General features: G+C 35.1%; 1 protein-coding gene across 1 annotated transcript; it reads left to right on the top strand.

Annotated features, from left to right (window-relative positions):
• The first annotated feature begins 691 nt into the window (after positions 1–691).
• Positions 692–12,245, top strand: LOC113237175 (solute carrier family 25 member 35-like). The gene is made up of 5 exons (XM_026473492.1): positions 692–808; positions 2,594–2,836; positions 4,316–4,642; positions 6,422–6,564; positions 9,750–12,245. The coding sequence occupies exons 2-5, from the start codon at positions 2,598–2,600 to the stop codon at positions 9,944–9,946; spliced, it is 906 nt and encodes a 301-aa protein (XP_026329277.1). The 5' UTR covers positions 692–808; positions 2,594–2,597; the 3' UTR covers positions 9,947–12,245.
• Positions 12,246–15,196: the final 2,951 nt, after the last annotated feature.

Genomic DNA, 15,196 nt, shown 5'->3' on the forward strand with positions numbered 1-15,196 from the left:
GGGTTCCCAAACTTATTTTGTCTACTGCCCACTTTGAGAATAAATTATTTTTTAGCGCCCTCATTTTTTCACCTACTTAAAAACCACTATAACTTCAAATTAAATTAATTATTGTGAGCTATATTAGCGGAGTTTAAACATTCATTCTAAACGAGACTTTTCCTATAACCCGCAAGAGTTAACTTGAGACTGAGCGCAGTAGGTAGTAAACAACGACGCTCATGGCTGAGGTTAACTCTTACGGGCTACACCTGCCAATAAGAATGATTATTGAAAAGCAACTTTATACTATTCAGACAGAGTATCTTTTGTTCAAAATAAAACAAACATAATCGATTCTAAATTCCCACTTTGGGAAAGGCTGCTCTAAGCTATAGTCAGTCCACTCTAAATGACGACGATGGCCCATCGAAGACGAGGCATAATGGCTCTAAAATAAAAGAATTCATGGACTGAAGACTTGGTATAAACCGTAGAGGCCGCTCTACAGTGTATACATTTAAAAATAAAAACTCATCAAAACTTGGCTGGTTGGTATGGTTCCAAATCCTTGCCGTTTCCTCTACGGAGAGAATGAAAAAAAAAACAACAGCTGCGAATCGTGCTGTCAGTTGTCACGTGGTTGTCACCAAGTTGTCATGTTGACGTTTTCCGTAGAATTCATGTTACGAAACTTGTGGAATTTAGACAAATCTCCCTGCAGTTTTCCAGTTTCCCCAAGCAGCGACGACTGCCGGTGGCTACGAGGCCCTGCATAAAATGGCAAAAATGTATCGCCATTATCACCAAAGACATTTTAAATAAGCAAGTAAGTTAATTCGTTTGAGTTCGCGATTGTTTGTTTTTTTTTTCGTTGTTTTCAGCAGTAACACTTCAATATTACGATGGAAGAATAATTTTGAAGTAAATGCTTACGGTGTTTACGTCACGGTTTCGCAAGTCCAAAGTTCCAAAATTACAAATACTGTTTCCCCTGTACTCCCCAAACTTGATTTCACCGATTTCATGACTGAAAAATGCCTGTATTTTTTGTAAAGTCGTGATAAATGTCTTTCAAATCGGTATTACATAAAAACCATGGCGATAACCAATGCCATTTGACTGTGGTTTATCATGCAAAAGTTTTAATTAACAATGTAATCAAGTGTATTTGAATCATTAATTTGTTGTTTTTGTTATTGTTTTGATTTTTGAGAGCCATTATTCCTTCCCCTTTGCTTTCAACTGATGTTCAGCTTTTAGGTTCCATTTGATCGGCAATTTCCTTCAAAAATTTAGGAAAGCACATTTTTTGTGGCCATATTTAGTATTTGAATTTCAATCTTTTTTAACTATCAATAAATGTTGTTCATGGAGTACATGCAAATACAAAATCTCCCTTAAGCATCACAATTTCTGCTAGCCATTGATTGACTTTCTTTAATTTTCCACGTTCATATCATCTCGTATTATCCCTTTCACTTTGCAACCCATCCACATAGATGTGGTTTTCACCCCTTGAGAGGAAATTTCTGGTCATTCAAGACTAGTAGAAGACGAATTACCAGACTGTAAAATATCCTTTTTCTTCACCACGTTTATAGGGAAATATAAAATGGATGTTTATGGATTGAATGGATTAAATGAATTAATACTGCCCTCCTCATCATAACTAACGTAATCAACATTTTTGGCGAAATTTAGTTATTGACATATCTGGGATCAGCAACATGAGATCTACAACCCCGTCTAATCGGATTATTTATATCTTATTTAGTTTCAGTTTTATTGATAAGCAAAATCAGCCTACTGACATTTTTTATTAGAAAATAAAAAACTTTTTGTGCCAATATCTCTGAAGTTACCAAAATTCAAATACTTTTATTACACGTTAGTTGTGACAAAGAGGGCAGTATACATATTTGCATCCCTCATGGAAGAATGCCAAAAGTGGAGTTATGTTAAAAACGTTTATTGCTCCATTAGATACAGAAAAATATAAGCCACATCCTCTCAAATTCTTGTAATTCTATCGACTAATATTGTAGATAGCATTACAAGAATTGGAGAGGATGTGGGTTATATTTTTCTGTATCTAATCGAGCAATAAACATTTTTGACGTAACTTTACTTATGCCACTCTTCCATGAGGGATGTAATCAGTACTTAAGAGTAATGAAAACAATATTGTGTCTTACCATTGACAAATAACTAAAAACACATTTGCTAAACATGATTGCATGTTTCTGATAAAACTGTGTCTCAGTCTACTTAATGTACTTAATTTGAAGTAGGCTCCTAACAAAAGCGGTTATAGCGGTGCTCTTTTATTACTTAACAATAGATTTTTACAATAGTTTGTGTGTGAAAGTGATTAACAGTAGTGTCGGTTTCAAAATCTCAGTATATACATAAGTAATGTATATAAGAGACTGGAAACCTAAATAATAATTTGTTATGTAAGTACAGTGAATTATCAATCCCATTGATATTTTTACTCTTGTACATAGTTCAGTGTTTTGAAGTGACTATGCATTACAGTGCAGACTTTTTAAACAAAACCATTTTTCACTGTCTACTAACTTAGTGTCAAACTGAAGTGTTCATTTCATAGCACCATGGACTTCATAGTGGGAGGCTTGGCTGGTGTAGGAGCAGGATTCTTTAGTAACCCCTTTGATGTGGTCAAGACTCGCATGCAACTACAGGGAGAACTACAAGCCAAAGGCCAGCATGCCGTACACTATAGAAACATACCCCATGCAATGTATACCATAATTAAACATGATGGTCTATCAGCATTGCAGAAGGGACTTGTCCCAGCATTGTGGTTCCAGTGGGTTGTAAATGGTGTTAGGTGAGTCTTGATTTTTCGTTTTTAATTGAGATTAGTGTGTGAGTGGTGACTAGTTAACAAAGCGTATTGGGCTTATATTACAACAGCAGACTGGAAGCATGTTTACAAGTTTAGTAGACTGACTTAGTGAAAAAAATAAGTTTCTGCACTAAACAATACCAGAAGTATCCATTAATGTAAGGGAAAAACCATGGTTTTTCAGGAGAGCCAAAAAACTATTTTATTTTTTTAAATCTCTATAAAATCGTCTATAACTTTTTACTGTCTGTTCCAATTTTAATTAGAGTTTCTTAGAATTTCCCCTTCTTTCGTGCTATAAACGAAAGATTTAAGAATGCCCAGTGGTTTAAAACATGGCATGTCCCTTACATTAAAAAAGGTGTTTAGTTGTGCCTTACATTACTAATATTTTATGTGTAAACCGTCGAGCATAGTGTAAGCAGTAAGAGAAATAGAAAATTATACGTAATTCTATCGTAAAGGATCCTTTACAATAGAATTACGTATAATTTTCACGTAAAATATTAGTAACGTAAGACACAACTAAACATCCTTTTTAATGTTTTTTAATGTAAGGGACATGCTATATTTTAAACCATTGGGCATTCATAAATTTTAATAATACCAATCGATAGAGCGGGAACTTCCGTATCCAATGATATATGCAACTTATTTACGACAAAATGTCCCTTACGTTAATTGATACTTCTGCCCCCCTAGCATGGCTACGCATGATAGTCGAGTCGCGCGCGATAAAATTGAAATAAGCGCGCGCTTATTTCAATTTTATCGCGCGCGCCGCGACTATCATGCGTAGCATGCTATAGGGTCTGGTATCGTAAAGCCGGGCTTGCACTATACAAGTACGCTTGACCTGAGTACACTCGGATAGTCATTCGGACGCTACTCGTAACGTGTAAACATGTGATCCGAGCGCTCTCGAACGTCGCGGCGTCGGCACCAATCAACACGTTACGAGTGGCGTCTATATAGTCAACCAAATGGACTAGATCCGAGCGTACACGTAGAGTGGAAACCCAGCTTAACCTGTCGCAACGTCTTTCCCTTTCTCGCAATCAACTACACATACAACATGTCGTCTAGTAAGAATTTTGCTTGTAACCATCTTAGATAGCGCGTGTGTGCATTACTATGTACCCGTAAATACAAAGGCCCAGTAGCGATAGCTTAAATCCGTTAAATGAAATTTAGCCACTATTTAAAGACCGATAAAGTTACTTTTCGCTCTAAAAAATTGTTTGTGGCCTACTAACAATTTTCACAAAATAATTGCAGTTTGTTTAACAAAGAGGTGCACTTCCATTGATATGCAATTTTAGCGTTCTTTGTTAATTCGTCGAAGCACAATTTAATATTTGAGTTTTTCCTTGACAATTAGTCCGTTTGCAGCTTCTGTACTTAAACATAATAAATAATATTTTAAAATCTATTTCTGTTCTTCCACCTTTTTCATTTCAGACTAGGTATATACCAACAAGCTGATAATTACGGTCTACTACGAGATAAAAATGGACATACCCAGTTTTCTAACAGCTTATTTTTTGGGGCGTTCGCCGGAGCGGTGGGAGCCCTATTCGGTAGTCCTCTACAACTCATAAAGACGCAATTGATGTCCTACTCTAATGAAAAAATAGCTGTAGGCACGCAGCATAAGCACAAAGGCCTTAGGTACGCTGCGACAAAGATATATCGGAAAAATGGATTGCCTGGTTTGTGGCGAGGTGCACACGGGATGATGATCAGAAACTCAATTGGGTCCGCCTCGCAAATTGCCGCCTTTGCTATGTAAGTAAACACAAAATAATAAAATAAATAAATAGAACTTTATTGTTAGGGTTATTTGCAAAATAGTAACAACCTCTCAGGACTACATTACCAAGGCTGCTAACAGATTGACTGCATGTTTGCAAACCGTGCCATACGCTATGCCAACTAAGTCACGGAACGAACCAACGGACCTCACGAATTTTCAATTTATGACGAATATTTTTATAGACAACAAAACAAAAGTACCAGTGTCGTTATCGTATGATAGTAAAAAATCCATAAATTGGCGTAAAAGAAAAATCAATTCTTGAAATTCAAATTCAAATTGTTTATTTCAGACCATGTCCATAGATGTTAGTTACAAATATACTTATATCCTATGTTAGTAATGAAAATTATTATAACACCAAATTATTATAATCCACGAAAATCAATGAAATAAATTGAATCAAATTATCAATCACATCAAACTATAAATTAAATTTAATTGAAACATTTACATTGTATTATAAATCGGGCCTCTTGGACCCACACGAACTTGATTTCAGTGCTTCCACGTGTCGCAAGCAGGGTACTCCCAAATCAACCGTACGAGGCTGTTAGAACTGTCACGCGACGCATCAGAGACGCAGTTATCTTTGCGTTTTATCGTACTAAAGCTGTCAATATGCGCCTCCGCGAACATATCTGATGCGCTAAAAAAGCGTGGCAGTCCCAACAACATCCTAAATCCATTATTATATTGAACACACAGAGCATAAACCGCCTTTTTAGGGTAGCATGTTCACAGACTGCACGTGTAAAAGGTCTGACAAAACGCTTTGAAAAGGATAGCTTTAATATCCCCATCACAGCGCGCCAACCTGCGGGACATCATATTATAACTTACGGCCAATGCCCTGCGCTCTCTCTCTATATCCACATCATCACAGAGGTTCTGAGTGACCCAGTGACCAAGTGAGAGAAGCTTCACCTCGTTGCACAGTTGGGATTGAAATAAGGGCTTTGTTACCAGGCTTAAATACTAACAACCCACTTTTATTAGTATTGTACCTTAAGCCATGTGTCACCGCGTAATCCTCACACATGTTTAACAGCCTAACGAGCGCACTGATTGAAGGGCACAGCAGCACCATATCATCCGCGTAACTTATATTGTTTACTTTTGAATTGATTAAATGTTCGACGTCCGCTGACGCCTTTTTATAATTTTACAAATAAAATCAGAATGGGAGAAGAAAATAAACTTATTATTACCATCATCATCGTCAACCCATTAAACGCGTAAGGAAAGGGTTTAGGAATTGGAATTACTGTTTTCCAACTACATGTGCCAACTTTTATTCAAATCGGTTAACAGAAAGTGGAAGTAATTCGATAAACCGGAACCATTTTGAATGGGACCACTTCTTAGGTACCCCATTTTTATTATACCAAGTGACGGGACGAATAACTCACGCGTCTGGTAGTACAGCGACACACCTATTATCCATAACAGCTGCAGTGCCACTCAGAGCTTAAAATCGCAAGGATCTGAGGGGCACTGGCGCTGCGCCCTAAGATATAAGTTAACAAGTCCCGTGTGCCCGTGTGTGTCACGTGTGCAATTTCACCAGCACCCTTACCCCTCCAAACTGAAACGCAATAACGTATACTTTACTGCTTCACGGCAAAAATAGATAAGGCGGCAGCACTTCCCTGGACGAACTCTTTCACAAGAAGGTCTACTGCTACTAAAAATCGCTTAAAGGTAGTAAATAAGGCAAACATTGAACAAAGTTCATGATATCTTTCCAGGTGTAAAGAATGGATAGAGGCAAACCAACTATTCCAACAGTCGAAATACATGTCGTCGTTTGTGGCCAGCAATATCGGGGCCATAATCAAGACAGTGGCTCTCACGCCTATGGATGTTATCATGACGCGGCTATATAATCAAGGTAAGATAATGGATGGTGGTGGAGAAATTCATAAAAAAAATTAGTAACCTGTTAGTTTTAATAACAAAATAAATAGAAGCAGTTCTATACTGGCCACCTACAGAATGTCCATGAAGTCGAAACCAAATAAAAAAAAACGTTCTCTTTTCAAAACCTTGAAATGTACACATTATTTGGGTGTTACAGATTTTGTATGGGAAGAACGATGGTTTTCTCTAGGATTGAAGAAAACGGAAAAAACATTTTTTTTTAATGAGAAATGTCTTACTGCGCGTATTTCAAAACTGACTATCAAATTCTACATGCGAGACATAAATGGATTGATGTTGAATAAAATGTATTGCTTGAACGTTATTATTGTCTAGCTCAACAACAATTCTCTACTACAATTGAATTTTACCTTAACTGCCTAGATAATAGAAGTTAATATTCAGTAATGGTAACATTTTATATACTTATGAATTACGTAATGTTTTTCTCGATAACATGTACTTACATATCGGTATCAAAACATCGTTAACTCAATACAAAGCTAATAGTACATTGTGTAGTAAGAACGATAAATAAGAAATCAGGAACGAGGGTCTGTCATAATATAACTTTTTGCCATCCGCGATATATACAATGTTTTTCGTCCATTTGCGTGGAAATAAATACATCGTTTATTTCTTGTATGATTTTTTTTTTCTTCTTTCCATAAAGGAAAAGGCAAAGGTTTTACACCATACAGCCAAGTCTTGGTACATTATTTTTGAGCCATGTCTTCGTTTAATTGTTTCTGTAAATATGGCCGCCACAAAGAGGATAGTCAATTTGAGGCGGCGTGTTTGGATTGACTCGGGATTACTTAGAACGGGCCGATACGGGTATTTTAGTTCAAGATAATTTCGCGTTTTAATCTTCGATTAAGGCACAATAGCTTTTCCTTGTATGAATAAATATGGTTCACAACACAACAATTAAGAATACAAAGAACGAACGCGCAGAAAAAACACTCAGAAAAAATTCCTTCGATCCGGTCGAAGGAATTTTTTCTGAGTGTTCGATCTTTGTATTAATAATTATAACAAACTAGTGGAGTAATTTCACAAAAAATAATTGAATATCAATTCAATAAAAATTTATATAATTACAACAATTAAGAATTTTGCAAATGGCGGATATTTTTTTTTATCAACAGATGGCCAGCTAAAAACGAAGACGCATACAGCCATGATGGACAGTAAAAAAAATTGTGCTAAATGCTTATATTTAAAAATATTTAAAAGGAAAATAATTAAAATTAAATAAAATGATATCTTAATAATACGTATTTAAGCAGTATGTGGCTGAATTGTAATTAAATTTCTGTTTAGATAACATTTAAAACAAATGTTTTAATTTTGAACTCAAGTAACCTCCTTGCTTGAATTTGTACCTGCCCTATTTAAGGAAATATGTCAAGCTACAAATTTAAAAAAACTCCATGAGACCATGGCTGTATTAGGAAGAAAAAAGGCCCTAGCGTTTTATTTGGGGCATTAAAGTCAAGTTAGCCACCATGAAATCGTACTATTTACGAGCCAGTATAATGAAAAACCAATTAATCACAATGAAGAGTTTAGTATCTAATGTTAGTATTTAAACTTAGCGTGTTATTGGATTCAACAGTTTGTCAATAATAATATAATATTTTATTGAATCTAAATAGCGTATTTTTTTTTTTCAAACAAACCAACGTTTCGGACACTTTACAGGTTTGTTTGAAAAAACAAATATACACGATTTAGATCCGAAACAATAATATCATTTCCTGTGTGTAACAATCGCGAAAATTTAAGAACTTATTAGTAGATAAATTTTCCTATAATGCATACCTAATGTAAAGGCATACACATTATACAGTGTGTTAATTTGCATTCTCGCCTTACTTGAGAAACGAATAATAGAAATAATGCTAAATCATCTAAAAAATTTAAAAAAATATTCTGTTCAATATAGGGTAATTGTATTTAGTAAAGTTTATAAAATTGTCCCCAAGTGTATTCACCGCGGAGGCCAGTGACCCCGCCATTCGCTTCACCGAGAGATACGTAATCTTTCTCGATTGCTTATTTACCTATTTTTTAAATTATGTTTATGTTATACTATTGTTTTAATTTACTAATTATTTACATTAGTTAGGAAAGTTGACTTAAAAAAGATTTTTTGTAACTGAGATTTGGTACTTACCAGCTTTAGGTTACATGAAAGTATTTCTAGAAGTACCTAGCTCCACAGCTGGTGGCTGTCTCCGTACCGGAGCCAGCCACGGATATGCAGATTTTCGTTTCAACTTAGCACATTCTTCACAATAGAAAAAGCAGAAAGAAACCAGAAACGATTTTTGCGCGTAATTCTTCGACACTCGTAATCTGCGTAAACCAAACGTTTCACATCATACCATAAGAACGCACTTGATGGTAATGCAGGGTCTAGTGAACCTGGTAGCGGTTTTTTTTTGCACTGACTCTTGTTTACATACCAAACCATGTGGCGTTTTGTGAGAAACTAGAACGTATGCGCGATGTCAGCGGAAAGTAGATGCAATACGCAAGGTCGGCTGATGATCTACCAATCACGCGCTCGATACAATACTCCCCCCGTCCCTACCCGTACCCTTCCACCAAATAGATCTAAAATGCGTATTTTCTGCGCATAGGTCATTGTTCAAATGGTTGCCGGTACCTGTGCCCCGTGTAGTGCAAGTCAATGAATGACCTTTGGATCAAGTATGGTTATCGCATAAAAAATAAGAATTTACGAATTTTTTTTTCGATTTATTTTCTTTAGTGATTTGGGTTCAGTTTCGGATATAGAATGACCTCTGTAAATATGGCGAGAATGCAAATCAACACATTGTATATCGTTTTCAATAAATTTATTAAATAATTTTGTTTCTAAATTTATATTGAATTGATATTACACTAGTTATAATTATTAATACAAAGATCGAACAAGTAGAAAAATCGTCGATCCGGCCGGATTCCAACAGACGTCTTCTAGCAAACCGTGCCAGAAGCTATGCCAACTAAGCCACGGAACGAACCAGCGGACTTTACGAATTTTTCTATGTGCTTGTTGTTGGTTTTTTTGTTTTTGGTTTCTCAACGACTTTTTAGCCGTACCGCCATCTATGAAGTTTAAAAGAAACATATTTCTTCCAGCCGTGGACGCGGAGGGGCGAGGCCTGCTTTACTCAGGCATAGTAGACTGTGCACGTAAAATCACTAAAACAGAAGGACTGGTGGCGCTCTACAAGGGCATAGGCCCTTCTTACTTTCGCCAGGCGCCACACTCGGTGCTTCTACTTGTGTTCTGGGACATGCTCAAAGATGTACAAAAACATTTTGAAACAAAGTGACGAATACAATCGTTAGTACAGTGAGTACAGCAGTAAAATGTATGTTTATTTTCTTCAGAAAATAGCCTTAGAGGAAAAATCTAAAAAAACTTATAGACATATGTGAATGTACGTCACTGTACCCATCTTAGTACAACATACAAATTTATAATGGCGAGCGAGAAAGTGATTATTGGTGCCCTCTGACGTCGTAATTTATATTTTATTGTATTAGATATTGTTGTCACCCTGTAAGTGTATTACGAGCTACACACACTGAGCGCGGCACAATACTTAGACAGCAATGCCAACTAGAAGCGGTTCATACAGTACGACGCTTGGTGTGTTAGCTAGTTACCCTTAAAGTAAAAATCAGTCTATACCGTAATAATAATAGCGACCACGTATAATATTTTAAAAAAAATGTTACTTCTTTGCGAAATTGGTATAGCAAAATCATCAAATATAGGATAGTCGTATTTGACTATTGACACTAAACTCATTGTGACACTGATATGTGACATCTAATTAATCAATAGTAATGAAAAAAAGTATTGATCTGATATACAGGTGGCGCCATCCATACTTTGCCACGAGATTTACTGACTTATTGCATGTTTCATATTGATACTGAGCCAAATACTAGAATATTAATACTGCTTTAATGGTATAATGATTTATTTGTAAGTGTGATTAAAGAGTCGGGGCAAATTATATATGAAATATTCCTACTAATCGATATTCATAGAGGACACTTTTATCTCTATTTTTAATTCAATATTATCTAAAAATAGAGAAAGTGTCCTCCGTGAAAAATCTTGGGACATTCGATTTTTAAATTACTTTATTTTATATAAACGCTCTATTCCTGTCCCGACGTTCTGCAAACGTCAAAGCTAAACAAGGCGTATAGTTTAGAAACACATACAAAAGCAACCTCTTAGGGTTTCTAAAGCTGCTTTTGGTGCTGATATCCAATAAAGTATTCACATTTAAATATATTTTCAAGTATATGATGCCCTATGACCGGGTTTGCCCCGTTTTCTTTGTTTTAGAATAATTGATAAACAAGTGCATTAAGGTGCTTTACCACTGGCGAGGCGATATGGGGATGGAAATTTGTAAGAAATTTGCAAAATTTAAATTCTCTCCTAGCGCGTCTTCGGTGGAGAAGGTCTGGATTGACGACGATGTGCGAAGCGAGAATTGAAATATTTGTTAATGCAATATTGAATCATATTGCTGTCTTCATAGAATATTTATTAACCCTGCAACGGAAACACGATTTCTCGCGCGATCTTGTTATTTATATCAATAAATAGGTCGGCTATCAATGTCAATCGCTACATTGTGAGGTAAGTACGATTTAAAATAAAAAAAAAGATGGCTTCATCTGATTCTTCTTCCGTTAAAATATTAAATAATCCGCGAGTTTGTTGCTAGACGAACTGACCAGCACTGAATCTTCACTATCCACAATTACAGCAAGAGCTCGCCAGAGCTCGCAGCGGCTATTAATATCATTCGCGAGCTCACGATAGCTATTAATGACAATTTTTGTTCGAAATGGGCCGGCGAGATTTCAATACTCGTCTCACCTCGCCCGGTGGAAAAGCACCCTTAGAACCAAAGATGATGTCCTGATAAATATTTTTAAGTAGGTAAAATTTAGAATTGCGCATAGTGTGACAAAAGATACGGCAAAATTATATTTTGTCTCGGCCTTAAATGAATGTATTCAGACTTTACAAAACCAACCGACCGTATCTAGGGGTCTACTTCCGTTCGCCGGCGGAAAAAAATACTGTGAAATTAGTAGAGATGAAACGGATATCCGGTAAATATTCGGTATCCGGCCTATTTTCACTATCCGGGCGGATACCGGATAATAGAACAAAATTCGGCCGGATACCGAATGATTAAAACAGAAAAAATCATAATCAGTAGGTATGTGAAATAAATTGATTTATTGATAATTTACAGATGATAGTAATAGGGATAAACATCAACTACAAGATCGTTGACAATTTGTTTGTTACTTGTAAAAGAACTATGAAGTTAGATAACGTTATCTGTAAATTTAATACTATTCCAATAAAGGCAAATTATGATAATTATGAAGACCAATTTTTGTGCATTAAGTGGTAAAAGTTGGTTCTATTTATTTTCATAAACGAGACCAGCTTCAAAGGACAGTTTTTCACTACAAACTCTTGCAAACTTTGTTAGTGCTACTTGTTATTGCCAGATGACCAAATAAAAGGATCGCGAGCACGATCGATTTGAATTGTCTTCAAATACAATGTGTACCTACAATAATAAAACTTGTAACTAGATAACTATATATTTTTTTGCAAATCTGGTATCAAGGCTTAGTTTAAGAATTAGTTAGAACACAAACAAATTTAATAAAATCAAATTGAAACAAAATAATAATGGGTGTATCAAGTTATAGCGATATACGCGTACTTATAACAACTAGAAATATTAATATAGCCAAAGAATGATGTAATTGCGTTTTTTTCCTTCTCCACAGCGAAAAATTTGCATTCGACACAACAAACAAACAGCAATGATATTAAAATATTGCCAAATTAACGTTTTTCTTTTCACTGTTAACATTTTTCTCTTGTGTATTTGTTCGTAATATCGAATAAATTAATCGTTTTTATAAAAACCAAGTGACCAAAACAAATCAAATCGTCAATGTGAAAGCGCAATCATTCACTCATCAATCACTTACGGCGAAGAGCGCTGTAAACCGACAGTGGGTCAGATATCCGGCGGCCGGATATCCGGCCTAGGTGTCCGTCGGATATCCGGTATGACTATCCGTTTCATCTGTACAAATTAGTAACACTCGACCAAAGTGAAAGCTTCATACTTTACATTGTCTTTTGGTCGAGTATTACTTATTTGACAGCGTGTGTTTCGGACGGAGAACTGTAGTAGGCTCCCTAAACACAGTTTATACCAGTGAATTAGACAAAACTACCACGAATATTAAAAAAACAGTATTATATGTAACTAAATACCTTGATAGCATTTCGAATCTGTATTATTTATCTCAAACTTGAGATTAGGCCAATGATCTTTTTTAGTCATTGTCGTTAACTAATTAGTTACTATTTTTATTGTTAATACTTTGATAAGTAGTTTTTATAATCATTACTAAATATGACATTGAGTCTCCAGTTAATTTATAAAAATTGCCAAAATAATTTTAATTTAGTGTAACTCCCTTCTTACTTATAGGAAATGAAAATAGTTATTCCGAATTTAAATCGCGTATGGTCACGGTTGACCATGGGTCTTGTAAAGGGCCCGAAACATTGGTTTGTTTGAAATAACAAATATACGCCATTTAAATCCGGAAAAATAGTTTCATTTCCTGTGTGTAACAATCGCGAATACCTAAGATCCCTTCTTACTTTTTCAAAAAGTACAATAAGCAATTATTTTCGAATAATGACAATAAGTGTTTAATGGAATACTAGTATAAATTACAATACGTTTCTTTGTACACGAATGGCGTAAGTTACAACTTTAACGTGAAAAAATATTTACACACTTTTTCATACTTAGTTCTCATAACTATAGAACAATAACGAAAATAATATAATTAACGCAGTCGTGTAAAATGAAATTGTACAGTGCCTCTTAACAATACGTAAATAAGTAGTGCAAACCTCAATTTAAAAGTTTGTAAATATACATACCGCAAGGTTTTTTCAGTTAGAGATGATACAGTAACACTTATTGTAGAACACTGTCTATTTAAGTAGAAAAATTGTGAAATAGGCAAAGTGTTAGAGCGCCTTTAAATTAGACGCTTTTAGAAGCGCTCAGTAATTTTTAATTCACTTATTGTGTCTGCATAACTTTTTTGTAAATAAAAAATAAAAACCGACCTCAAGTTTCTGGCATGACATACATCTATTTGCGAAATTTTATTGAAATCGGTTACCGGAAAGCGCGCGAATTCGGATTCATCCCCTAGTTTGCCACCCTTAGAGGTCGAATATTTTCTTCAAATTTAAAAGGGATCGATACTGAGGTACCGTTTTTCCAACAAAAAAAGAATCATCAAAAATCTGTTCACAAATAAAACTCTAATAAAATCGGATCACAAATGCAGTAATGGCGTAACAGTCACAAAAAAATACAGTCGAATTGAGAACCTCCTTTTTTGAAGTCGGTTAATAAGTGGCGCTTGTCACGACAATGGCGCTACGACTGCACTTCTCAACATTGTATGAACACGACTGCCGTTCTACAGTGGCGCCATTGTAGGGCTTCTACAAGAGCGTCAAATTTGAAAGCACCCTTATGATGCATTAAAAAGTGTGAGTATTCGATTGTATAAATCCTTGAATAAGAATATTTTTTTAACAAATATAGAAGATTTCGTTATATGACAATATAATTTTGTAAAAAAATGTACAGCATTGACAGCATACTTTATTTTGAAGTCTGTCAACATTTTCGATTAATTTGCCAGTAGCTCCTCTACCAAAAAAACTTTGCAGCATGATGACTAACACTTGCGATGACAAATGATGAAATAATTGTAACATTTGTATTCTGTTTTCTGAGATTATGTATAACTTTAATATATATAATATTTGTTATTTAATATTGTTATAATTTTTATTTTGCTTCGTACTTAGTACAAATAAAAGGTTAGTTTAAAATTATTGGTTTTTTTTATTTAACACTTCCTTACCAAATTCGTTATTTGCCCATAGTCCTACTATGTACTTCTACTAGTAGTACCAAAGGTAATCTTTTACACCCGTGGTTCTACTGGTAGAACCACGGGCAAGTAGCGTTGCCCGTAGTCCTACTGGGAGTGATAAGAGCATTTATATCCAGAGCTTGAAAATACCCATGCATTAATCTAGAGCTCAGGATAAATCGTTTTCGGTTCAGGCAGCTCGTTTATGGAACAACCTGCCGGAAGCGTTAAGGCGTGCCCAATCGCTTGACAAAAAGGAATTGGTAAATAAACATTATTTATCACTTAGTAATTTCAATTTAGTAGTTATAGGAGATATATATGTGTATATATAATATGTATCACAAGAATATTCTATATGTTGTATGTGGATATAGTTATTTATATATTTAGTATGTAGCAATGTGTATGTATATATGTTATAATAATAGGGGTTAAAGTATGAAATTGCCGATTTGTACTGAAAATCTAAATTGTTTATTTTTAAAATTTTTAACAAATTTATTTAATCAAAATAGTTGCCATTATTATCT

Source organism: Hyposmocoma kahamanoa, unplaced genomic scaffold (assembly GCF_003589595.1).
Source record: "Hyposmocoma kahamanoa isolate Upper Pololo Valley unplaced genomic scaffold, ASM358959v1 93, whole genome shotgun sequence".
NCBI lineage: Eukaryota > Metazoa > Arthropoda > Insecta > Lepidoptera > Cosmopterigidae > Hyposmocoma > Hyposmocoma kahamanoa.